Raw genomic sequence first — 25,481 nt, 5'->3', positions numbered from 1 at the left:
GCATCCTGTCCTCGTGGACACTTCCACCCTCTGCCCGGAGACAAATGCATTTCCTATCGTGCCTCTGACTTTGTGGGTATCACAAAGTGTTGACAGCCTTGTGAGCACATCTGGCATGCCCGAAAGGACAAACTATATTATGGGGAAGAAGCTTGGCCTCAAAAAGCAGTTTTGGAGTGAGGCTCAAGTCCCTGCTCTGACTTCACTAGCTCTGTGACCTGGGGTGTCATTCTCTCCTGAGCTTTGGCTAGTTATCTGTAAAGCAGGGCTAATGATACCCTCCTTGCCAGGCTTACAGGCAGACTAGAGCCGGCAGGAAAAGGCCAGCCACAGAGCGCAGCCACAGAGCACAGGATTTGCTTTTGAGGACCCATAACTCCCAAGGCCTTTTAGTTCTTGGACATCCCATCACTGAGCCTGTTGGCTGTAGTGTCTGTCCCCATCGAGGCCCCTGTCACTGTACTTTGCTTGTCTAACAAGGCCCATTGGGAAGACAGGACAGGGACAGGGACACACGACTCTCCTTGTATCCAAGGACAAAACAGGGAAGTCTCCCTGACTCCAAACAGGATCCGTTTTATTCAACGTTTTTATTTATTGGCCCACCCATGAAAGGAATCTGAGCACACTTGCCCTTATGATCTAGTCCTTTGGTGGCCTGAAAATAGAAAATTTATTTCTAAGATGAACAATTTATTTTTATCTTAATAGTATTGTTTATTCTGATCCAATACTCAGGGTTTCTTGGGACACTATAAACACTGTACAGTTCACCTGCGTCAGATGCAGCCCTCACCCAGTGCCCTCTACTTCCCATGCAGCTGCCGCAGGGCAGCCTGGACCAAAACTCTGTTAAATTGACCCTTCGGCTGTGTCCTTTTCAGACAATGCTGAGCCAGGACCAGCTGCTGAATGACTCTCGCCTGCCTGCCCCCGACTCTGATGACTGGAGATGACTTTCTTCATGGCCGAGAGCGTAGGGAGGCATGTGTGGGGGTCCGGAGCTTTTGCTTCTGTGGGCAGCTGGCACACAGCCCTCTCTGCAAGCCCAGTCTGGGCTGGCAGGGTGTCTCAGACAGGGTGCCGACAGGCACAAAGCAGAGCTGTGGGACAGGTGTCCAGGGGTGGCCCTAGGGTCCGCGTGTCTTCAACCATGCTGTGCTCTTCACCGCAGGCTTCATACCTCTTGTACTTTTATACATGGTCTGCAGACCACTTTTGTGGGAGGGCAGTGCGATATCAGCACGCAGACTAGATGGCTCATGCTATTCCTGGTGACATCCTGGAGGCTCTCACACGCGAGGAGGAGAGCTGTTAGTTAATAAAACCTGCTGGAAAAAAAGTTCCGAAAAACGGTTTTGAATGTTCTGTAGAGACTGCGTTTTGTGAAATGATCACCGGGAGCTCCCTCCGGGGCTGCTTCACAGGAGCATACTTTTCCATTCACAGGACTGTGGCCAGGCAAGGCAGGTGTTTAGGGTGTGAGCGGGGAAAGCAACGAGGCCCCTTTCCCACAGCCCTGCCTGACTCTATCTCTCGTCATCTGCAAGGGGTATCTGTGCAACCTGCCAGCTTGGAGCGGAGGCGTCCCCAACACACGCACGCCCTGCCCTTTGCCTCCGCCCAAGCTGACACACAGCCTCCCAGGCCTTGCCCTTGGAGCAGCTCAGGCATAATGTCTGATTAAATAGCTCCCCCAAGTGGAAGGCCCTTGGGCACCTCAAGCTCCGTGTTTCCACCTCAACTCACCAGCTTCCCAAACATGTCCGTTTCCTCTCCACTCTTCAGTCTTTCCTCCCTCCAGGCGTCTGCTCAGGCCCTTCCCTCACTGGGAGATGCATTTTTCTCCTAGTCCCCTTCATGAGGCAAAGTCCTGTCTCCCAAGGCACGGCAAAGAGACCATCTCTCAGGAAGCCTTCCCGCATGATCCAGTTACAGGTCAGCTCTCCCACGGTGCCGTGTCTGCCCTCGAGCCAGAGCACAGCTCACCTTGAAGTTTCTTGTCATCTTACCATACCCGTCCTCACCACAAACTTGGAGCACCTGCTCTGGGCTGGTTTCTGTACAGACAGTCCTCCAATTGCCAAGGAGATCCATGCCCCTAAGCTCCCCGTCCACCCACTCCTTCACATGTGTGTGTTGAGTGCCTTCCATGCCAGGGCTAGATATATAGGCGTGAATGCCAAGGTCCCTGCCTGAAGGCGCTTACAGTCTAGTGGAGTACAGACTAGTTTCAAACAAGACTTTGCCAAAGGATACAGATGCTCCAATATTAGTTTCTGCAGCCTAAAAGCGCATGTTACCATTTTTAATGGGGGTTTGGGGAAGGAGTCTGAATAGGTTCCATGGAAGAGGTGACACATGAATTTGGAAAGATAGATCATATTTTCCCAGGTATGCCAGAGGGGAAGGGCATTCCAGGTAGACAGACTTGAAAACAGCCCAGCACAACCTAGGAATTGCCAAAAGTTGGTAGGCTAAAGCAGGGTTTCCTGGCCTCTGTGCTGCTGTCACTTTGGGCTGCGTAATACTCTGTGATGGAGGCTCTCCTGTGGGTTTTAAGACGTTTAGCAGCATCCTTGGTCTCTACCCTCTAGATGCCAATAAACGGTAGATGCACCCCTTCTCTAGTTGACAACCAACATGTCTTTGGACTTTGTTATCTGTTCCCTGAGCAGCAAAATCACCCTTAGCTGAAGAACCACTAGGCGAGACAATGGGGTAGGAGTTGAGGGCCCAGGGAAAGGAAAATCTGACAAAGTCAGCAGGAGCCAAATCAAGAAAGGCCTTGGGAGCCAGACCCTGGAGTGCGTCCTGGAGAGAAGGGGTGGCCAGAGTGGGATCTCCCTTGAAAACAGTGAAGGATCCCCAAGGAGACACTGAACAGGTGGATGGGTGAGGTTGGCCACCCCTCCCTCCCACCCCCACAGACCTTCTGTGAGGTCATCTCTGTGTTTGGCCACCGGAGGGTAGGACACAGCTGTACTTCAGAGAGCTCCCCAGAGCCCTGTTCTCTCTCTCCCCTCCCCTCTCCCTCACGCACATGCACACTGAGTAACAAGTCCAGTGACACCAAGTTCCAATGTGGCCGCCATTATGTCAGTTTTTGTGAAAAGGGGAACAACTTAGAATAAAACTGGCCCAGTTTTAAGGCCAGCTTTGCCACCCACTGGTTGAATGACCTGGGAACACAGTCTCCAGGCCTCAGTTTCCTCATCTATAATTTGGAGAACAAAATCCCTACAGAATCTCTGGTTTGTTATGAGACTTCTGTGAGGCAGGGCAGAAGCAGCTCTACCCACTCACAGGTAACAGAGCAGCACTGTGTCATCCTGGCCATGAACCGCAGGGGGCCACGTGGTCACTTGTATCGTTTGGGTTTCACGATACTACAAAGGATTTAAGGCAGTTTCTGGAATCTGACTTTGAAAGTTGAGAAGTTTCTGTGTGTAACCACTCCTACCATGACCCCCAGTGCCATGGAGAGATTCTTGAGAGTTGATGTGACCCCACTTGGAGTTTTTTGGGAATTGCCCCGACATTTGACAGTTCTGACCCCCATGGGTATGCAGAAGCCAACTCACAGGCCAGGCCATGGCCTCTGACTACCTAGCAGGTCCCCCACAGAGCCACACTTCACGGGCTATCTGCTTTGTACTTGCGTTTATTTCACAAAACCATGGAGAAAGATACTGAAATGGAGCTCTTTCCAGCCTCCAAGCTAGGAGGCCCCAGCAGCCAGTCTCCAGCCCCTTAAGCCCTTCTTGTTAGGCCCACACCCAAAAGAGAGAGAACCAGTGTCTGCGTGAGGGTACATGGCAAGGCACTTTTGAAAACATCCCAGTTTAACGTGGTGAAATTGAACTTACTCTGAAACAGATGAAAAGGGACATGCAAATTTCCTGAGCACATGGAGGTGTTAGTAGGTGAAAATCATGTCCTGGGTATAACCCAACTTCTCCAGGTTAGGGTGAGCCGCCGTCTGGATCAGGGGTGGTGGGCCACACACCAGGATGAGCGTGGACTTCCCTGGAGGAGGAAGGTGCTCCTTGATCATGTCGGCAGTAACAAAGCCTGAGCTGTACTTCCAGCCTGAAATGAAGCAGACGCAGGAGAAAGCCGTGGGATGCCAGGTGGAGTTCCTGATCCCAGGCCGCCTATACACCCATCCTCAACCAGGGAGGAGGTGACAAGCTGCTCTACAAAGGCTTAGAAGTCTGTACTACTGCTCCCTGCAAAAAGCCTCGGAACTAGTAAACAGCCCTCTGCAGCAGTCACCCCAGGTCGCAGGCTCACTGCAGGGACCCCGAAGCCCCGCTGCTGTCAGCTGTCAGCACTGATGAGGAAGGAGAACACAATGAGTTATACCGAGGTGTGTGAATCAATACGGCCAGCTGGAGTTGTCCGGCAGGGTGTGGCCTGGTGTTAGTGGAACTGCTCAGAATTGCTCAGTCGGGTAGCGCCCTCTGCCAACCACGAAGCTGTATGACAAGCAGGTACAGCTAGGCGCAGTGTGAGATGTGCGCCTGTGGGGTGCTCTGTGCACAGTGGTTGCTGGGATGCTGCCTGGGCTGCAGCAGCTGTCTGGGGGCTCAGCATGTGAAGATTGCTGTTCAGGCGAGGTGGGTGGTGAGGGGTGTGGTGGCCATAAGCAGAGGCGTGAGTGGTGAAGGGGCCAGTGCCCATATTAGATGTGTATGTGATGGTGTGTGGAGTGGGTGGGTGTTCAGAGTGGACGGGGCAGTGTCCCTTTTGATGTTCAGTGCAGTGTGTGGGGTGCTGCTGAGGTATTAGGCACCTGCGTTTGATTGTCCTGAAAAGCAGGCCATCCCAAATCCTCTCTCCCTCAGTTTCTCACATTTCCCACCTGGAGCCAGAGCCCAAGGCTTCACCCCCACATCTGACCCTATAAAACAAAAACAAAACAAAGGAACAGAGACCAGTCCTCAAAGTGGTCAAGGGTTGGTGCTGACCCACGGTGGGTGAGGGCACTGGATATCATACCAATAGGAGGCCTGTCCAAGGTGTACCACAGGTCGAACTGGTCTGGGTGAGTGCTGGCAATTTCTTCAAGCTCTTTTCTGACCAATATATCCTCCTCTGTCTAGAAAAGAAGCGACACTAAAAAAGCCCCTCCAGGGCCATCCTGTTGTTCCCCGGGCTGACCACACTGGCCAGCATACTCTTGGCCAAAGCTGCTGCCGCTCCAACCGGAATGCTCGCTGCCAGCTTTCAGGGCAAACAAGAGCTCTGCTGCTGCTCGTGAAGATCAAACCGTTCGTCTTGTGGATGAAGTTGGTGGTAGGATGTAGGTTCCCATGGAGCTGTAGTGACTGCCTCCAGCTACAAGGACCTTTGCCAAGCACTGGCCAGGATGGCTTCACGCAGAGCTCCAGCCCTGCCTCCTACATCTACACTGAGTTCTAGCACAGCAAACCTAACTGGAACAAGCTCAGTGCAGGCCCAGGATCTTCTGGAAGAAATGTAATGGGCTCAGAAAGTCCTGTGATAGAACAGCACTGGATATGTGAAGGAGAGGAAAACAGTCTGGAGCCTCATTTGGGGGAGAGGGAACCAAAGCCAAAAATAACCCGTCACAGGCTCAAACATACTGCACAGAAGACCTGCACAGAATCTTCATGATTCTCATCCCAGTCATTCCACTTCTGGGATTCTGTTTTAGAAAATAATCTAAAAGTAATCAAGCGTAGGCACAATTATTCATCACCATATTATTTATAACTGAAAACAGCCTGAATATAGAAGTTAGTAGATTATAGTGCAACTTGATAAAAACTATGATGAAAATATTTATAAAGCAGTTTAAAGAGAAGAAAATGCCTGTGTGGTAATGCTGAGTGAAAAAAATGCATATATAAATTATACATATATAGCATATACAGAAAAAAGATTTAAAAAATAAGTAAATATTTATATTCTGTATTTTCTGAAGTGTCTACTGAGGACATCTGTGATTTTGCACTTAGCAAAAATGTAGCAATACATATTAAGGAAAAAAGGAATGCTTAGTGCTTAGGGTTGGCTGAGGAGACACAAAAGAGTTAAATACATGCAAAAAGCAGGCCTAGACTCAGCTTCTCCAGCTGCCAGCAGCCCTGTTGATCCCACTAAGCCCTCCCACAGTCACAGGCACCCAAGCAGCATGAGCTCAGTCAATGGAGGAGAAATGAAAACAAGAGCCCAGCTCAGCAAACATTCCATCCTACCACTGCAAGCTCAGCAGGAACTGACCTGGTTGGCAAAGATGAGGGACATCCTGGTGCTGTCACTGGGGTCCTTGGTGATGTGGCGAATGAGCTGCAACATGGGTGTGATGCCTGGAACATAGTGAGTGGGCAGCCAGCTTTCTCCCTGTCTCTGAAGCCCACAGTCCCTGACCTGCAGCAAGCTTACCTGCCCCCAGCCCCAGTTATCCTTTTCTCACTTCTGTCCCCAAAACTCAAAAGTGGGAAACAGCCCTTCATTTTGGTTTTCCTTTCTAATGCAACAGTAAGTCAGAAGGTCTTTCTCATTTTCATATGGCAAGATGGAAAGAATACTCTAAGTTCTTCCGTGTCCTCATTCATCAAACAATTAATGACGGGTAAATGTGATAGCTTTAAGAGTGCCTATTACAGTGCCTGGCACATTGTATGTCTCCTTCAAAGACTGTTCTCTTCCTTCAGGCAGTCACTTTCAAGGAATGGGGAGAGTCAGACTTGAACTGGATCCAGGTGCTCCTGGGACAGCATGGGTGGGCCTGCCCGGCTTGGCCCCCAGCCTGACCTGAGAGGTCCCCACAAGGCTCCTGAGCAACCACCATGTTAGTTAGGGGAAGCAGGGCACACAGGGTCAGTTTCAAGACCTGTCACTGATGCATCATTCCCACCTTCTACAGCTGGGGGTGAAATCGCTCATGTTGTCCCTTCGAGGATCAAATGACTCCCAAGTCAGAATGGTCTCAGGGCTCATTCTCCGGATGGAGGCCCTAGAAGCCTCTTACCTGTGCCCCCAGCAATCATTCCCAGGTGATGGGCCAGTTTTTTTTTAGGCTCACTCGTCTGGTCTGGTCTGATTCCAAGATTCCCTGGAAACACAGAGAATGCTTATGACCTCTGCAGTTCTTGCCTAAGAGACTGCAAAAGATCACTGACATTCCTTAGGACTCCCAGGAGGCAGCTCCAACTAAGGGACTGTCTGCACCATTTTAAGCTGCTGAAGCAGGCCAGGGCCGTCTCCTCAGCGAGTTCTGGCGCCCCAGCGCACAAAGTGGGAATAGAGCCTGAGCCTGCTCAGGGAATCGCCGGACCTTTGGTTCTAAGGAAAAAGAGGGGCAAGCTGAAGTTAACACAGAGACTCAAAGAGCATTCTCACTCACAGAGGTGAACCAGTGAGTAAATAATGGCTATGTGAGTAAACAAAGGAGCGTGGACTCCTCCATCCATTTTTCAGTATTAGCAGGCACCATTTATGTATCAGGCATTGTGCTGGAGACATTGATACAATGACGAGGAAACGCCGAATCATTCCCCCACCTTAAAAAAGCTTACAACCTCACGAAGTGGGTGTGTGAATGTATAACAAGTGTGGTCATTATGCATTGTGTGTGAATGAATAAAGACTAAGGACAACCCCATGGGACTCAAATCTGAGGCGTGTACGAGAACAATGGAACCATTGAAGGAATCTTCCTCCCGGCTGGGAGCCCAGTATGAACCCCTCCAGTACCTGGCCCATGGTAAAACAAGCGTCCCTTTGGCCCTCGAAAAAAGATGGTGTCCCCGATTTTCATGTTCTCCAAATACTGAGTCATCTTGCCCCCTTCAGGATATTGGGGGTGTACATTTTTGAAGTAGATCTGAAAAGCAAGGCAGCACTGCTTTCACATTCCCGGACACAATGCCACAGCCACAAACAACCAGAAAATGCATTTCCTGCTGGAAGCTTTGCAGAGAAAATGTTCTGCTCTCTCAATTGCTGTACGCAGTCCCTGAAGATGAAGCTGCCTCAAGGTTAACTGTAGCTTCACTGCTGGAAAGCCCTGTCTAGGGCATATGTCCCCTCAGAGAAAAAGCACTGCCCCTCCACCCCACCACCCTCAATAGGCTTGAAAGCACGAGGCAGCCAGATATGGTGGGCACTCTTTACCTTTATAATTAGGTCCACAAAGCCTCTGTCATCATCACTGGAGACAGGCGTGTAAGCCCTGACCACCAATTCATTATCAATTTTCGCCAAGAGCTGGACATAGTTACCTATAGAAAAGGCATCAAGCACTGAGTCAAAGCATACTTAGCTTAAATAAGGCCCAGGGATAAAGGACTGAGCTTCGGTGAAGGCAGCAAATACTGGGGCAGAATGTTAAGGGGGGCGGGAAGGAGAGAGCAGGGAAGGAGCCCCAATATGGGATGCCTGGATCCTAGGCCTGCTCTGCCTCACTGTGCTACCCTAGGCAAGTCACTTCACCTCTCTGGGTTTTGGTGTCTTCATCTGTAAAATAGGGATGATATGTCTGCCCACCTGTGATCATAGTATAACTGCTTTTTGGAGCAGGAAAAGATCATTAAAGTTGGAGGGTGAGTATTAAAAATTACAGAAAGGGGTCAGACATGGTAGCTCACCCCTGTAATCCCAGCCCAGAGGCGGGTGGATTGCTCGAGCTCAGGAGTTTGAGACCAGCCTGGGCAACATGGCGAAACCCCATCTCTACAAAAAAAATACAAAAAATTAGCCAGGTGTGGTGGTGCACACCTGTAGTCTCAGCTACTTGGGAGGCTGAGGTGGGAGCATCACCTGAGCCCAGGAGGTCGAGGCTGCAGTGAGCTGAGACCGTGCCACTGCATTCCAGCCTGGACGACAGAATGAGACCCTGTCTCAAAAAAAAAAAAAAAAAAAAAAAAAAAAAAAAAAAATTACAGGAAGGAGTATTTGTCTATTCAAGAAAAATATGTGGCCTTCACAGACTAATTTCTTCCTAAACTGGATGTATCACTGGGGTCTGTGAATAAATTACAACTACTCCATCTGTATCCTGGTATTAGGCACAGAGCAGGCCTGGGCTCATAGATACTATAGGGTCCTAGGATTTGGGTACCCATGGAGCAAATGAAGCAACAATATCATGTCTTCCTGGCCTATGGCCCTGTGAGGAGTAGCAGTGAAGTTTTAAACCATGTAACTCTGCCCTTCCTGGGTAGAATTCAATAAACCAGGTATGGCCGGAGACCTATGGATCATGACTACATCCCACTGTCAGATGATACACTGGGCAGCTACAACCTGTTGGATCCAAAATGTGAGACTCAAATTACTAAGGCAATTAGTGGCAGGGACAGGAGTGCAATCAAGAGATAAAGTTTTGTAACCCTAACCCTAACCCTAACCCTAAACCTTGACTAATTTCCTGTATGTAGTCAGTTTCTACTCCCTCGGTTTCTACTCGCTCAGAAACTGAGTGGACTACATACAGGAAATTAGTCAAGAGACAAGGAAGATGGAACAGAAATATGGATAGAAACCAAGACCTAAGGTGCAGGGAGGAGGAGGAGGCAGGAGGAGAAAAAAGGAGGCAGAGTAGGCACTAGAGGGGTTGCTCCCTGAAGCTGATTCAAGGGGATGAGCCAAGTCTTTGAGGTGCCAACACTCTGGGCTCAGAACAGGCTCAATGACTCTGGTCATGGTCCCTCTGGGCACCAGGGATACGCAGGAGTAAGTGCCTGAGACACCTAGCTTCCTTCTGAGAACCTGAAACTGGAAACCTGGAAAGGCTCCTTCATATGCAGCCACTTAGGCCTGGCCCAAGGGTGTCCCCTGGGCAAACGGGGCTCCCTGGCTGGTCCTTCAGGCCCCATCTCTAACTGGCTTCACTTCCACTGACCTGGGACAAAGCAGCGAACTCTGAGGCTTCACATTAGACTCTCCCAGAAGCCTCTACATTACCTTGTCCCACTAACTTGGCACGGCCTAGGCCAAGGCTGAGGAGATAGTGGGTCAAGGCAGTTTCTAAGAAATTCTGTATCTCAAAGTTTTTCATTCTTTTAGGCTTCCTGCCAACAGGACCGGCCTGACAGGCCAAGCAGAGAGCTGGGAGACCACACGCACAACACTGAGCTCTCGTGCATACATACAGAGGGAGTGAGGGAGCAGCAAGGAGGCTCAGGGGCCCAGCCAGCTGGCTAGAGTGTAATCTCACCCCCTGATGGAGTTGAGATCAAGGTTTTGTCCTGTGCATATAAGACAAATAGGCCATGGAGTAGGATCCACCAGGCAGGCAAGCAGCAGTAGCAAATTATACAAAGCTTCTCTGAATCCCTGATTCTAGCAGTTTTCTACTGCACTAAGACTGACTCAGCTATCTGGTGGTGTTACAGATTAGAAATGGGATAACTCAACTCTAGGACTCCTAGGGCTGGCCCCTCCTTATGTGGATCTGAGGCCCCTGCAGAGAATCTAAGTGACCGTGGGGGCAGGGCACACCTGACTCACTCCTGCCTGCCTGCACATTCTGGGCCTTTCCCCTGACCATTGGTTCCTCCCATCCCTCCCTGGTGCACAATACTTTGCAGTTTCTGAATTTTCATATCCATCAGTCACTCTACTTTCACAACAACCCAAGTGAGGTCGACAGGCAGGCCTGGGAAATCCCATTTCATAGACTGGGGCTCAGAGAGATTGAAGGACTTCCCTAAAGTTCCCCAGCAAGGAGCCTTCCATGAGATCTTAGGCCTTTTGGCTCTAGGTTCAGTTCTTTTCAATGCTCACTGAGGTACCATTCTTGTGTCAGCCCAATTGGAATAATGAAGAAAATAAATTTTCTGTCCCACATCCATCCACCTATCTCCCTGAGCACACAGGCTCAGGAGGAGCATGAGGGCATCTTCCACACCTCAGGACGTGGGAAACCTGTGTTTCTGTTCCGAGAGGAGGGCTTAGCCCCCAGAGGCCCCAGTCCTGGTGATGACCCAAGCCCAGCTCACCTACAGGAAGTCCTAAGACATGGTCAGGCGAAGGCAGTTCAAAGCGGAACCTCCGGGTGTTGTGGCTGATTTTCTAACAAAACAAAACATAGGCAGGTTCTGTCAGCTTTCTAGAAGCCTTGTTGGGCAGGTGAGATGCCTGGGAAAGGAGATCCGTTTGGCGCTATCCCAGCACACGCACACAGGGCGGCAGGGAGTGAACTGGAGGCCATGAGATGACTGGCTGCCCTGCCATCCCAGCCATCATCCACTTACTGCCTTACACCCACAGGGCTGACCCCATTACCTCTTTCTCAATCAAGGGCAGCGGGTACTTGGCTTCAGGGTCTTGTAAGGTGATAGGCTCTCTCTTCCTAGAGTTCATGCTCTTCAGGACCAACAGGAGAACAGTGACCCCAATGACGGTGATGGTCAGGAGCAGTGACGGGTCCTGGCAGACACAATGTAAGCAGAGCACCTCAGGTCTTGCCCGCCCTGGACAGGGCAGCTCTCGGGCGCAGTACACCCTCCCCTCACCAAAGGCACAGAAGCTGAGCTCTGCCTGAAGGAAATAGACAAAGAGAGCCGTAGTGACACAGAAGGCGGCTGGGACAGCCTGTGGCGGACCAGAAGGTAGGGGAGGGGTCAGCTGCAGGTCACACAGGAAGGATGTTTCAGGCCCTTGGACTGGGCCGCACACATGGCCTGGGGTGCTCAGGTCACTAGGCCCCTCCTAGCTACAGACACTGGAAGTCCCTTCCTCGAGGTGAAGGTGGAGGACATTACCCCTAACACACAATCCGGAATGAGGGGCCCAGTCCCTAAAGACAGAACTAGGGTGCGTAGCTCTAAGAGGTGTCCCATGACTTAAGAGCCCGGGGACTCCCCAACACGCTCCTGGACAGGGCGAGGGGGGCCTGGGAACTCAACTGCCAGAGACTCGGCCAGCCTCCCCGCATCTGTCCCTACCCCACATCGCCGGCTGCTCCTCTCCCAACGCAAGCCTGACGGGGAAAGTTCTCTCTCCTCCCGCCCGGGCACTGAGTCTCAGCCCTCACCAAGCCTTCCGGAATCCGAGCCGGCCCGCCCCGCTCCCAGCCCTTCGTGGTCCCGCCCACGACCGCTCCCCGGCCTCTGGCTCCGGCTCCCGCCGCCCGGTCTGACGTTCCCGGCTTTAGCCGGCCTCCGGCCTCTTTCGTTCCGGCCGTCCCGACAGAGATATTTCTTAAATACTCCATAAATACACCCCGCCGCGGAACCCACCCGGAGTGAGACGCCCAACATGTCGTCGAACTGGGTTTGGCCGGGGGCCGGAGCGCGGCTCCCCCAGCGGGCCGGCAGACTCGTGGCGCCGCCCTGCAGCTCCGCCTGGCCAACGAGGAACCGGCCGAGACGCGGACACGCGCGCCCAGGAGGGCAGAGGCTCGGGCGGATCCCGCAGGCTGGGACCTCGGCTGCTGGCCCGCTCCCCGAGAAGGGCCGTGGTCGGGGGGCTCTCACTCGCGAGCCGCTGGCTCTGGGTCAGCCCTGCCCCCAGGGCAGCGCTCGATCCTGAGGCTGGCGGGGCGCTGAGCCGGGGCGTCCTCGGTCCTGCGCTGCCTCTCTGCATCCTGGCCCCTTCCCTACACACGCAGAGCTGCCACATTGAGCACCCCCCAGCTTACTTAAACTCGGCAAGGCTGGAGAAGGCCGTCTGGGGAACTGGGCGGAGGGGGATGCTGGTGAAGGAAGAATTCAGGCAATTGCAAAGAACGCGTGAATATATTCATTCAGTATGCCTCTTGGGCACCTACTCTGGGCCTGGTCGGGGCGGGGGGGTTTCCCGGGTGGGGCCGAAGCAGGGGCGTCGCCGAGTTGAAGGCTCATGTATTCATGCGTTCATTCATTCGCTGGTTGGAGAGGGAGGACGAGGGCCCCGCGCCAATCGGAGGGGAGCAGAACAGTAGACACAGTTAGAGGGTCTTCACGGTGCATTTTGGAACCTTCGCTGCCCGCTCACCCTTGATTACAGGCAAAGGCAAATTCTTGCCTCAGGACCTGTGTGAAACAGAGACGCCCAGAAGCAGATCCCCCCACCTGTTTGACTCTGCTAGGGCTGCTGTAACAAAGTGCCACAGACTGAGCGGCTTAAACAACAAAATTGTATTGTCTCACAGGTCTGGGGGCTGGAAGTCCAAAACCAAGGTGTAGGCAGAGTAGGTTCCTTCTGAGGGCTGGGAGGGAGGGATCGTTCCATGCCTCTCCTAGGTTTGTAGGAGAGGGGCTAGGAGAAGGGGCATCTTCTTCCTGTATCTCCATATCTTCATCCCTCTATGTGTGTCCCCTGTGTCCAAATTTCCCCTTTTATGAGGACACCAGTCATGTTCAATTAGGGTCCATCCTAATGACCTTGTTTTAACTTGATTACTTATCTAAAGGCTCTATCTTCAAATAAGGTCACATCCTTAGGTACTGGGGGTTAGTGCTTCAACATAAGAATCGGGGTGAAAACAGTAACCGGTAACACTTCACCAACCCTTATCCCCAAAACACACACCACCACAGGCTCAAAAATTCTTGCTGTGTGAATGAATAAACAAACTTAATTTTCTCTCTTTGACTTAATCAAATGCCTTTACTTTTGATTTACCCGTAGGTGCTTGGATATTATTGTCAGATATTTTAATTTTTGACAATGCGATAAATGTAAAATGATGTCTCAGGAACCCAATTTGCATTACCTAATAACTGCTAATAAGGTTGAACATCTTTAATATATTTATTTCCCATGGAGCTTCCTTTTCAGAAAAAAGAAATGCCTGCTCATGATTTTTGCTCATTTTTCTGTTGTGTTGTCTTTTTCTTACTGATTTTTAGGAGTCTTTTATATATATTTTAGATATCCCTTCTTTGCCAGTTACATGAGTTATAAATGTTTTCTCGTAATTTGTAACTTTTTCTTTTTTCTTTCTTTATTTTCTGTCCCACTTTTTTTGTGATGTAGTCTGACAAATAGAAATTTGAATTGCAGTGTAACCAAATGTACCAATCTTCAATTTTTTTGCCTTTATAGTTAGTGATTTTTGTGAATTGTCTATTTCTACCCAAGCCCTTAAAGATATTGTGTATTTTCCCCAATAACATTTAAAGATTTTCCTTTCACATTTAAGTTTTTCAACCACTTGGAATTGATTTCTGTGTAGGATGTGAGGCAGGGATACAATTTCATTTTTCCATGTGGCTAATGTGTTTTTTTCAGTAACATTTATTGACTTGCTCACACCTGGCCACTGACCTGCAACTGATCTGCTACCCCTGTGCTATGTCAGTTTTCATAAGTGTGTGAGTGGAGCTCTGGCCTCCCATTTCTCTTACATTATTTAGTTGCCTAACCATGTCACAATACCACACTGTTTTAGTTACAGTAGTTTATAACAAGTGTTTATGTCTTTCATTCTTATACATTCTTTGGATCTCGGGTCAGATATCACTCCCTTGGAGATGCTTCTGTGATCCCCCAACTTAAGTACATGTACATATTATAGTCTGTCAAATTAAGTTTAATTTAAAGCTGCCTCCTTACATATTTTAGGTTCACCCTAAAAGTTTCTTCGTACATAGTGAACTGTAACCGACTATTGTACCAATCATGGAGTTTCAGCCCATTATAGGCAGCCAACTGTTCAGACTGTGTTCAAATAAGGCAAATGATAAGCTGTAACCAATCCCGCTGTTTCTGTACTTCACTTATGTTTTCTGTACATCGCTTTCCTGTTTCTGTCCATAAGTATTATGCAACCATGTGGCAGCCCCAGAGTTGCGCTGAACTTATTCTGGTTCTTAGGGTTGCCTGATTCATAACTTGTTTTTTGCTCAAGGAAACTCTGTTAAATTTAATTTTTCTTTTACTTTAACTATTCTATTCATAGCCTTTTTCTTTTTTCGGAGACAAAGTCTCACTCTGTTGCCCAGGCTGGAGTACAATGGCATGATCATAGATCACTACAACTTTGAAGTCCCCAGCTCAAGCTAGCCTCCAGCCTCAGCCTCTGAGTAGCAAGGACTGTTGCCATATACCTGGGTAATTTTTGTATTTTTTGTGGAGATAACGGTCTCGCTTTGTTGCCCAGGGTGGAGAGCAATGGCTATTCACAAGCATGGTCATTGCACAGTACAGCCTGGAACTCCTAGCCTCAAGGGATCTTTCCTCCTTGGCCTCCCAAAGTCCTGAGATTTTAGGTGTGAGCCACCACACCCAGTCCTATTCATAGCTTTTACTTTAGTTTGTAATTGTACATTTGAACAGTGCATTATTAAATGACTGACTTTCACAATAGTCTGGAAGTTCTTTTATGGCAGACACCTTGTTTTCCAAGGGTTTAGCACACTGACTGTCACAAAGACAACATTCAATGAATATTTAATGAAGAAATGAATGAATTCATCTCTGCCCTATAGCATTTAGCACACATGATAGATGGTCCATAAATACTTCTTCACCTAGGAGAGGAACAATCCTTTCCATTGCACTCTGTTCCCTTCCTTGCTTAATTTGTCTCCGTAAGACATAGCACCAGATCATATACTTTTTTACCTATACAACATATTTTACTTATTTGTTACATAGAATGTAAGTGTGTTAGTCCATTCTCATGCTGCCATAAGGACATACCCGACACTGGCTAATTTACAAAGGAAAAAGTTTTCCATTGACTCACAGTTTAGCCTGGCTGGGGCGGCCTCAGGAAACTTACAATCATGGCGAAAGGGGAAGCAAACACATCCTTCTTCACATGGCAGCAGGAAGGAGAAGTGCTGAGCAAAAGGGGAAAAGCCCCTTATAAAACCATCAGATCTTGTAATAACTCCTCACTATCACGAGAACAGCCTAAGGGTAATTGCCCCCATGATTCATGATTCAACCATCTCCCACTAGGTCCCTCCCACAATACATGGAGATTATGGGAACTACAAGGTGAGATTTGGATGAGGACACAGCCAAACCATATCAGTAAGCTTCATGAGGATGGGAGTTACTTTGTCTATTTTAGCTACTGCTATATCCCTAGAACAGTGTCTGGCAATTGATAGATGCTCAATAGTTATTGCATGTATGAATGAATGAACAAACATTGTTTTCTCCCTTTGACTCTGTCAAAAACCTTTACTTTTGGCTTTGAAATCCAGAGGCACCTCACCTTTTCCTGTGGTTTTCTTAGTAGTTTGTTTCTACCCTTCATTCTTCCTTCTCATTTTCTCTGCCTGTTCCCTCTTGTTATTAGAGAGGCAGATAGCAAGCACATTCTCTTTATTCATTCTTGGAGCAGGATAAAAGGTGTTTATATGGGCTCCCAGTAATCTGGAAAGGGCAGTGATTCCCCTCTCTTCTCCTAACTCCTAAACACTGTAAATGTGTCCCTCACATGCTCATGTGCTGCCTGGATTTTGGCTCATTTTCTACTAATTCCCTGAAATAAACCATGAGCACAAGTCTCATGTCTCTAAATCCCCAGGTTGATAATAGGGCCTGGCAAGGGTAGGCTGTCAGCATGCATTTGCTAAGGAAAAGAAAAACAAAACAAGGTGAATCTCTGTTGTCACTGTTTGAACATCTGTGAGACTCCACCCCAAAAGATTCAGCTCTTCCTGTGCAGGAGCGAGGCCTCCTTCATTACTGAGTATCCTCTGGGGGAACCGATGTCCTGCCCAAGTCATTGGTCAATGAGTGATTGCCATATGGAAGAGTGCTCCCCATCACTAATCATCAGAGGTAGGCAAATAAAAACTACAATGAGATACCATCTTGCACCAATCAGAATGGCTATTACTAAAAAGTCAAAAAATAACAGATGTTGGTGAGGCTGTGGAGAAAAAAGAACACTTATACACTGTTGGTGGGAATGTAAATTAGCTCAGCCACTGTGGAAAGCAGTTTGGAGATTTTTCAAAGAACTGAAAACAGAACTACAATTTGACTCAGCAATCCCATTACTGGATATATCCCCAAAGGCAAATAAATCATTCTACCAAAAAGACACATGCACTTACATGTTCATCAAAGCACTATTCAGAATAGCAAAGACATGGAATCAACTTAGGTGCCCATCAATGGTGGATTGGAAAAGGAAAATGTGGTACAGATACACCATGGAATACTACATAGCCATAAAAAAAAAACAAAATCATGTTCTTTGCAGCAATGTGGGTGCAGCTGGAGGCCATTATCCTAAGTGAAGTACCACAGAAACAGAAAACTTAATACCACATGTTCTCACTTCTAAGTGGGAGCTAAGCATTGAGTACACATGGACATAAAGATGGGAGCAGTAGCCACTGGGACTACTAGAACGGGGAGGAAGGGAGGGAGGCATGGGCTGAAAAATTACCTCTTGGCTAATATTCTCATTATCTAGGTCACACGATCATTTGTATCCCAAACCTCAGCATTGTGCAGTAATATGCATGTAGCAAACCTGTGCATGCACCCTCTGAATCTAAAATAAAAGGCAAAAATTTCTTTAAATGAATGTTTGCTCACAAAACAGTTTCCAGGCAGCTATGAACTTTTCCTCAGGTGTTTAATCTTGAAAACAATTTACTTCCATTTTACTCTCTATATAAATGACCATTTCTTAGGTCCTAGCTGTTAAACCTAAATTGGGGCAGACTGAATAATGGCACCCCAGATATGCTCACAACCTATGAATGCTACCCTTTATGACAAAAGGGACTTTGTAGCTGTGCATGATATTGTAAAATATATATTTGATCTTCCTCCCAGTTTCCTGGCATATGACAACCAAAATCCTTGGAATCTCCCAAGTGATAAGGATCTTTTTGTATGATAATGAGTTGACTGATTGTTAGGGGCTCCTGAATAGCCTCCTGATGGGTGCTGGTTGCCAAGGAAACCAACCCCATGTTTAGAGGGTGATATGGTTTGGCTCTGTATCCCCATCCAAATCTCATCATCTTGAATTATAATCCCCATGTGTGGAGGGAAAGAGGGAGGTAGGTGATGGGATTAAGGGGCGGTTTCCCCATGCTGTTCTCATAATAGTGAGTGAGTTCTCACCAGATCTGATGGTTTCATAGGTGTTTGGAAGTTCTTCCCTCATTCTCTCTCTTGCTGCCTTGTGAAGAAGATGCTTGCTTCCCCTTCACCCTCTGACATGATTGTAAGTTTCCTGAGGCCTCCCCAGCCATGCAAAACTGTGAGTCAATTAAACCTCTTTCCTTTATAAACTATCCAGTCTCAGAGATGTTCTTTATAGCAATATGAAAATGGACTAATATAGAAGGTTGGATGGAACCTTCAGCCTCCCACCCTCCAACCTCCAGGGAGGGGAAAGGGACTGAAAGATGAATCGCTCACCCGTGGTCAATAATTTAACCAATTATGCCTACATAACAAAGCTTCCATAAATATCTCAAAGGGCTGAGATCAGGGAGCTTCTGGATAGCTGAACATGTGGAAGTCCCTAGAGCACAGTGTGCCAGGAGAAGGCATGGGAGCTCCATGACCCTTCCTATATGCCTTGCCCTGTGCATCTCTTCCATCTGGCTGTTCAACTGTATTCTTTGGAATATCCTTTATTATAAAATGATCAACATAACTAGCATGATTCCCTGAGTTCTATGAGCAACTCTAGCAAATTAATCTAATTTGAGTAGGGAGTCATGGGAACCCCACTTCATAGCCAATCAGTCAGAAATTCTGGAAGCCCAGCCTTGAGACTGGCATCTGAGGTGGTTGGCAGTCTTAGGGACTGAACCCTCAATGTGTGGTCTCTTAGGCTACTCCCAAGTAGACGATGTCAGAAATGAATTGAATTAGAGGACTCTCAGCCAGTGTCTACTGGAGAATGGCTCACGTGGTGTGTGGGGGAAAATTTCCACAAATCTAGGGTCACAGAAGTGTTGATCATTGAGAGAAAGAACAGGACACTTTTTTTTCTGACTCTCAAACTGTGATTAATTTAAAGATCTTGAGACAGAGAGGCTCTCCTGAATTATACAGGTGAACCTGATGTGATCACAAGGGTCTTTATAAGAGAGACACAGGAGAAGAGAGTCAGAGGAGAAGGCAGTGCCATAACAGAAGCAGCGATTGATTGGCGTAATGAACTTTGAAGATGAGGGAAGGGGCCACATGCCAGGGGATACAGGCAACCACTAGAGGCTGAAAGGCAAAGAAATGGATTTTCCCCTCAGAGACTCTGGAAAGAATCAGCCTTGTTGATACATTGCCTTTAGCCCTGTGAAACTATTTCATACTTCTTGCTTCCAGAACTGTAATAGAACAGATTTGTGTTGCTTTAAGCCACTAAATTTGTAGTAATTTGTTGCAGTAGCAATAGGAAACTAATACAATAAATGAATGATTCTTTTTTGTCTCATAGGGCTTATTTATTTATACTTGAATTTACTGTATAAAAAAATCTCCTAAGGCTTGGATAAGAAGTCCCCCAAGGGAGGAGCCCCCTGTTCTGATGTTCTGTTTGCTTTGATTGTGGGCCTCTTTTCCAATGTGCCCCCTGCTACCCAGTCACATCTTCAGCTCATTGTCTCTGCCAGAGCTTGTAAGCAGCCCACCCACTCCATCTCTTCCTCTTCACCCTGGCGCTGGCCCATCCTTTGTGTATTTTGCTAAAATGTCATCCTGAACAAAGAGGCTCAGCGGACTAGTACAGTTGACTGGGCTGAGCTTCATGAGGGACCACTGATGGAGCACCCAGCCCACTCAGACACTCAATGCTGACCAATGCAGAATATTTCTTAAATCAGAGTTTCATTAGCTTCCCTTTTCAAGGATTTTAACATGCCAAGCATGTTAATGCTACCTGTTCAGAATTCTCTAAGGAGCACTATAGACAGGCATAAAACAATGGCAATATTTTGCTTTCTGGAATATCTTCAACCATTACTTAGAAAACATAAATGTGCCCATGGAAAACCTTGTGCACTCCTGGCAGTGTGGGGCTAACGTGGGCATGATAGGGTAAGACTGCATAAAAGCAAGAGTCTTGAGACATCTGGAGTGGTCAGAATTTGCTAGAAATGGTGTGGTTGTAAAGAGTCAACAGAACCACTTTCAGGGTCCTATTCCTGTAGAACCTTCCACACCCAGCTATGTGTATAGAGCTGTGCTAATGATGCTAGTCAATTACTTCACCAATATTTACAGCAGTTGTTTCAACTCTTTATAAACAGCATCTATTGTGGCAGGGGCTGGGTTAGAGCCTCTAGAAGGAATTGCTTGTGAGTTCACAGCTTGGGCTGTGGAGACAACCAGGAGTAAGTGAGGCAGTTTCCAGTGGAGAATTCCACCTGCATGAGCAAGCCTGGGGCTGGGAGTTTCAGATTTGTAATAGGAGAAAAGCTGGCTTCCATGACGGGGAGAAGGGGAAAATGTCCAAAAAAAAAAAAAAAAGAGAAATGAAGGGACGCATTCCAGACTCCTACTTAAACATGACCAGGACTTTGGTTTTTCACAAATTTGCCCCAGCCTCTGCTTCCTTTTCTTTTATGGGGACAAAAGCAGGAGCTTTTCAGAGAAGAGTTTTGTTTGTGATGACAATTTCTGTTTTAAAAAGTGAAACAAGTGAAAATAGAACAAATTGGGCTAAAGTCTCCATTCTGGGTGTTATTCTAAAGCCTTCGTTTTCATAGAGCTGTATAGTTTATAAAGCATAACAATGAAACATCTTTCTGAAATTGTTATAATCTTTTTACAAACAATTTAGTTTGGAGGAAAAAAAATCTCAGAAAGATTCTCTGCCTTCTCCAAGATCACATCGCTGGACAGTAGCGAAGCTGGGACGTAAGCCCATGTTTCTAAGTCCAGCCTAGTGTTCTTCCCCTACACCACAGCAACCTGTGGGCCAGCAAATGCATAAATAACATTTTTGTTTTAATGCCATGCAAATTTAAATTTCTGATTTCAAATTGGAAGAAGCTCCCCATTTTTAGCTGGTAAAGCTGAGGCCCGGAGATGTTAAGTGATGCTTTTGGAGGAAGGGCTATGACTGGGTCATTGGTATTGAGGTGTCAGCTTTGCACAGCCTGCAGTTTGATTAAGAGCCAGTGGAAGAAAATTGAGAAAGTATAGAGATGTAGAAAATATACATTTTTTCCTCTGCATTTCCTCCAGTTACTGTTCCCATCTGACTACATGCTCCTTTTGTGTCCTAGCACTTTTTTCCTCTCAGTGCTCAAGAACATTGCCCTAGCAGTTCTTTTCTCTTTGCCCCTTATGATCAGTTCCTTCTCTCCATTTGATAATTCTTATTAATAGACATATATGCTGTAATTTCTGCCATGTTTTAAATGACAAAATATCTTCTCTTTACTTCCTTATCCCCATCCAGGTGCTAACACACTTCCACGTTCCTAGTTATGACAAGATTCCTTGAAAGAATTGTCTACACTTGTGATCTCTATTTTTTCCCATCACATTCTCTCTAAAGTCTACTCCAAAAAAGCTTTTACTCTCACTCCTTTGAAACCACCCATGTTGCAATCACCAATATCCTCACATTGCTAAATTTAATGTAATGGTCAATTCTCAGTCAATTCTCCTCATTTCCAACCCCTGGAAATGTTGGAGTGTCCCAGGGCTCAAATCACAGACAGCAACTTTGGTGATCTTGTCCTGCATCCTGGGTTTAAATATCAACAATATGCTCATAGTTTTGAAGTTTTTGTATCCAGGATGGGTCAGTCCTCTGAATTCCACATTCATATATCTAACTGCCCACTTGATATATCCTTTTCAATGAATAGGCAAATCAAACTTGGCATGATCAAATACTAACTCCTGGTCTCTATCGCCCCCCGCCCGCCCTGACCCTGAATTCTGATACCTTGGTCTAGGTCATACTTCCAGTTGATCAGGCCAAAAGCCCCAGGGTCACCTTTGATGTCTCTCTTTCACACCTCATATCCAATATATCAGGGGATCCTGTTGGTTTTTTCTTGAAAATATGTCCAGAATCTGACTTACCACTTCCACTGTTAGCATTCAGATCTCAGTATCTTACCTTGATTATTGCAATAGTCTCCTAACTGATCTCTCTGCTTCCTCCCTTTCCCTCTCCTGCAGTCTAATTTCAATACAATAGAAAGAGTGATCTTGTTAAAATGATTTTAGGTCTCATTACTCCATTTGATGTCATCCCATTCCACTTAGAGTAAAAGCCAATGATTTTACCTTAGCCTATAACATCCTACACAAGTTGCCCTCCCACCTACCTTCTCTGATATCCCTATGCTCATAACTCTGCAGACATAACTGACCTCCTGGCTGGCTTTCATATATATCAGGCATGCTCTTACCTCAGGTCTTTCGCACTTGCCTTTCATTCCTTGTGCCTGGAATTCTCTAACCCCTATTATCTGGATAGCCTTTGCCTTCAACTCCTTCAGGCCTTTTCTCAGATGTCTCTTTATCAGCTCTTCTCTGACCATTTTTTTTTTTTACAATTGCAATACCCTGCCCACCTGCATTCACTATCCCCTATTCCTGATTTATTTTTCTCAGTATCATTTATTGCCATCTGGCATTTTTATATATGTATATTTATATATATAAAATATTTAAAATATATATAATATATATATTACTTCTTTGCTTATTATCTGCTTCCCCATCCCCACTAAACTGTTGTCTGTTTTTCTCACTGCAGAATCCTTTGTCAGCAGACCTGTTCTATACCTGGATGCCTGGATGAGGTGCCCTTGAGGATAATGCCTGACCTTTCTTGACCATCAAAACATTTTGTCAGCAGAAGTTAGGAGAAGTGGAGGTATGGATCTCATGCCACATACATTCTATTTGCTGGAAAGGAATAGCCCTTCTCACACATTCACATACCGGACTTCGTGTTTGCATAGCCTCTGTTGAGTCAGGAACTCATTTCTTGTGAGCCTCGTCCCTATGAGCATCTTGACATGGTTGAGTTTCTGGGCCAACATTGCTGAGGACCTGGACCCTGAAGAGCACCTTGGGACACTCTGCCTGGGAAGCCAGCTGCCTGCCCTCAAATATATATACACGTGTGTGTGTGTGTGTGTGTGTGTATAAAAATGGTTCTTAAATCCAGCTTCAGTAAGGTATATTAGAGCACATTTCTTTTTCATCTTGTCCCTAGCTTCTTAAGTGTAACTACAAATTAGCCCCAACAAATGAGGTGTATGGTCTATTTATAAGACATATTTGATTCTCTTGTGTGATGGGCAGTCTCAGTTTTAGTCTAATCAGATTTCAGACATATCCAGTGATGTATGAACTGGTGGGATGGATCAGCAAAAGTCTATTTGTTTAGTGCTGAGGAGCTTCCTGAGGAGGAACTTAGGTTGAGGGAACAGTGATCCAGGCACAGAGAGTCTGGGGAGACAATGAAATCTTAGCATCTTAAGGGGGAAATTCTGAGAACATCGTGGTGGCTGTCTCTTGTGTTTGTCTCCCTCTTGCATTTGTCTCCCTCTCTTGAGCTTGCCAGACTTATCTCAATGAAAGCAAGACTGAGATCCTTAAGTCAAAACTGAAAAAATAGTTTCATTAAAGTCTGCTTTATACACTGGGACTCAAGAAATTCTCATGGAGGAGAAACATTATTTCTCACTTTACAAGAAACATGAGAGTCTTGACACTGCTGGGTTTCCAGTGACTTGGTGGAGGAGCTGGTAGGAGAGTGGGGGCCCACAGAGAAGTCAGGTGGCAGGGTCCCCCAGGAGGGCTGGAGGCTGAGCAGGGACATGCTGTTCCTGGTAGACACAGAGTGGGAGGGAGAAGAACCACACCACCCCATGAGAGCATACTTGTACCCAGCAACGTGAGATACCCCTATGAGGGCTACAGGACATTGGAAGGGCATTTTGCAAGAGCTGAGACCCTTCATGACAGGTGGGCACAGGAATAAGTGGAACTTGGGTGTTATTAAGGCAATTCTATTTCTACCCAAATATGCCCACCTGAGAGGTAGCATAGCATTGTGCCAAACTCTAGTAGAAAGTTGCTGAGGTATGAAGTCCTGCTCCACCAGTTTACAAATGATCTGGCTGGGGACTATTACTGAACATTTCCAGGTCTTGGTTTCTTCATCTTTAAAATGGGTATGATGATGACAATGATTCTTACTTCTTAGGGTCATACGATGATTTTATTAGTTAATTCATATGAAACATTTAGAATGAAGCCTAGCATATAATGAATTATATATTAATGCTATTATTAATCTTACATAAGTTTTGATTTAAAAATGAGTGTAGAGTACCCATAAGAGTAATTATCACTTAATGTATGTTAGTTGCCATTCTTTCATGATGAACAAGCAAGTACTACATATTTTAAATTATTAAAAATGACAGACATTTGTTGTTTAATACATTTTTAAAATTATTAAAAACAACAGAGAAAAAGAAGCACCCTCATTCTCACAAATGAATTTGTCTAAACTGAGCCTGATCCCAATCTATAAAGTATCTGCAGGAAGAAAGGAAATCAAAATCCTGACCTATGAAAGAAGGACCCTTTCCCTTACTTCATATCAGAGAGTAGAACATTTTCGAAAATTCACAGAAAGCTTTTTTTGGAACAGACCATTCAATTCTGAGAAGGTTCTTAAAATTGTCTATAGTGTGTCCCTAAGCATCCTGAAGATTTTAAATAAGTTGTCACAGCAGCTCCACCCAGAGGCTGTTTCATCAAACCACAAAGTGACACTCCCAGCCCCCAAGTGTCCTGTGGAGAGCAGAAAGATGGCGGCTGGAGCGCTCACCCAGCGGGAATTGTTGCCCGCATCTGCTACGCTCCTTAGAATTTCTGGAGAGAAACACGGCATACTCCTGGCATGCTTCTGATGCAAAGGTGGGGATTTTAAGCTGCTGTAGCTTGTTAGACTTCTTTCTACCTTAAAGGCAAGGAATCTCTGTTAAGGTCATAAAGATCCCCTCTCTGCACCCCCCCCCCAAAAAAAAGAATATAGTTTCAGGGGATATATTTTAGGGCATTTTATTCATACAGATGAAAAGAAAGGTGATTCCACCATGTGGCTTAAAAGGTATGTGATATTTCTGTGCAAATTGTCGAAAAATATGATGTTACCCAAAACATTATTTGTAAGAAGTGATGGCTGTGGGAATAATAATAATAATAAAGCCTAAGACATAATTTTGAGAAAATTGAAGGCTAAGGGTGAGAAATAAATTGTTACTGGGATTATGCTAGTGTATCGGAACTGCCTCTATGACCCTATGACTCCTGAAACCTGAGAGCTTCAGGCAACAGAGGCCAGAGGCTCAGAACAACACTTGGGGATCTTTCTTTATGAAAGTGAAATCTACTTCCAGGGAGCCTCTTTCTCAACTCCTATTCACTCTCCATCTTTAGCAATCAGACTGTGGAATTCTGACTCACTGAGGTTACCTAAAACATCCCAATGGCCAAATCCAAAGGCCTCTTTTCCCACTGTTATATTACTAGATTCTGTCCAGCATTTTTCATTATTGATGCCTCTCTCCCCTGTCTTTGCTTGGGCTGCTATA

General features: G+C 46.6%; 2 protein-coding genes across 5 annotated transcripts in view; one reads left to right on the top strand and one right to left on the bottom strand.

Moving 5' to 3' along the window:
* PPFIBP2 (PPFIA binding protein 2) overlaps positions 1-1,310 on the top strand; it is a 143,699-nt gene extending 142,389 nt beyond the window's left edge. Inside the window, exon 27 of the mRNA XM_023190011.3 lies at positions 885-1,310. Within this exon, the coding sequence (XP_023045779.1) occupies positions 885-956 (72 nt within the window). The 3' untranslated portion in view covers positions 957-1,310. The remainder of the gene's footprint in view (positions 1-884) is intronic.
* On the bottom strand, positions 46-12,769 carry LOC111524717 (NADH-cytochrome b5 reductase 2). 4 transcript variants are annotated; one of them, XM_023190015.3, is made up of 10 exons: positions 12,219-12,436; positions 11,263-11,406; positions 10,977-11,049; positions 8,149-8,255; positions 7,729-7,858; positions 7,004-7,087; positions 6,253-6,338; positions 5,005-5,104; positions 3,870-4,092; positions 46-1,331 (listed from the first exon to the last, which is right to left on the bottom strand). In XM_023190015.3, the coding sequence occupies exons 1-9, from the start codon at positions 12,237-12,239 to the stop codon at positions 3,920-3,922; spliced, it is 918 nt and encodes a 305-aa protein (XP_023045783.1). In that variant the 5' UTR covers positions 12,240-12,436; the 3' UTR covers positions 46-1,331; positions 3,870-3,919. The 4 variants fall into 4 exon arrangements, with proteins under 4 accessions (XP_023045783.1, XP_023045785.1, XP_023045782.1 ...); XM_023190017.3 differs by having other exon boundaries at positions 46-1,328; XM_023190014.2 differs by lacking the exon at positions 46-1,331 and having other exon boundaries at positions 3,647-4,092; positions 12,219-12,769.
* Positions 12,770-25,481: the final 12,712 nt, after the last annotated feature.

Source organism: Piliocolobus tephrosceles, chromosome 13 (assembly GCF_002776525.5).
Source record: "Piliocolobus tephrosceles isolate RC106 chromosome 13, ASM277652v3, whole genome shotgun sequence".
NCBI classification, from domain to species: Eukaryota; Metazoa; Chordata; class Mammalia; order Primates; family Cercopithecidae; genus Piliocolobus; species Piliocolobus tephrosceles.
The sequence above is the reverse complement of the archived record's forward strand: the minus strand, read 5'-3'. Positions and strand labels throughout refer to the sequence as shown.

Bases quoted from the DNA above. Each gene is read 5' to 3' on its own strand.
- LOC111524717 (XM_023190014.2), bottom strand. From the start codon at position 12,239: ATGTTGGGCGTCTCACTCCGG. The intron at 5,105-6,252 runs GTCAGTTCCTGC...CTTCTTTTCTAG, and splicing joins CCCTCATCTTTGCCAACCAG to ACAGAGGAGGATATATTGGT. The intron at 4,093-5,004 runs GTATGATATCCA...GCTTCATTTCAG, and splicing joins CTTGGACAGGCCTCCTATTG to GCTGGAAGTACAGCTCAGGC.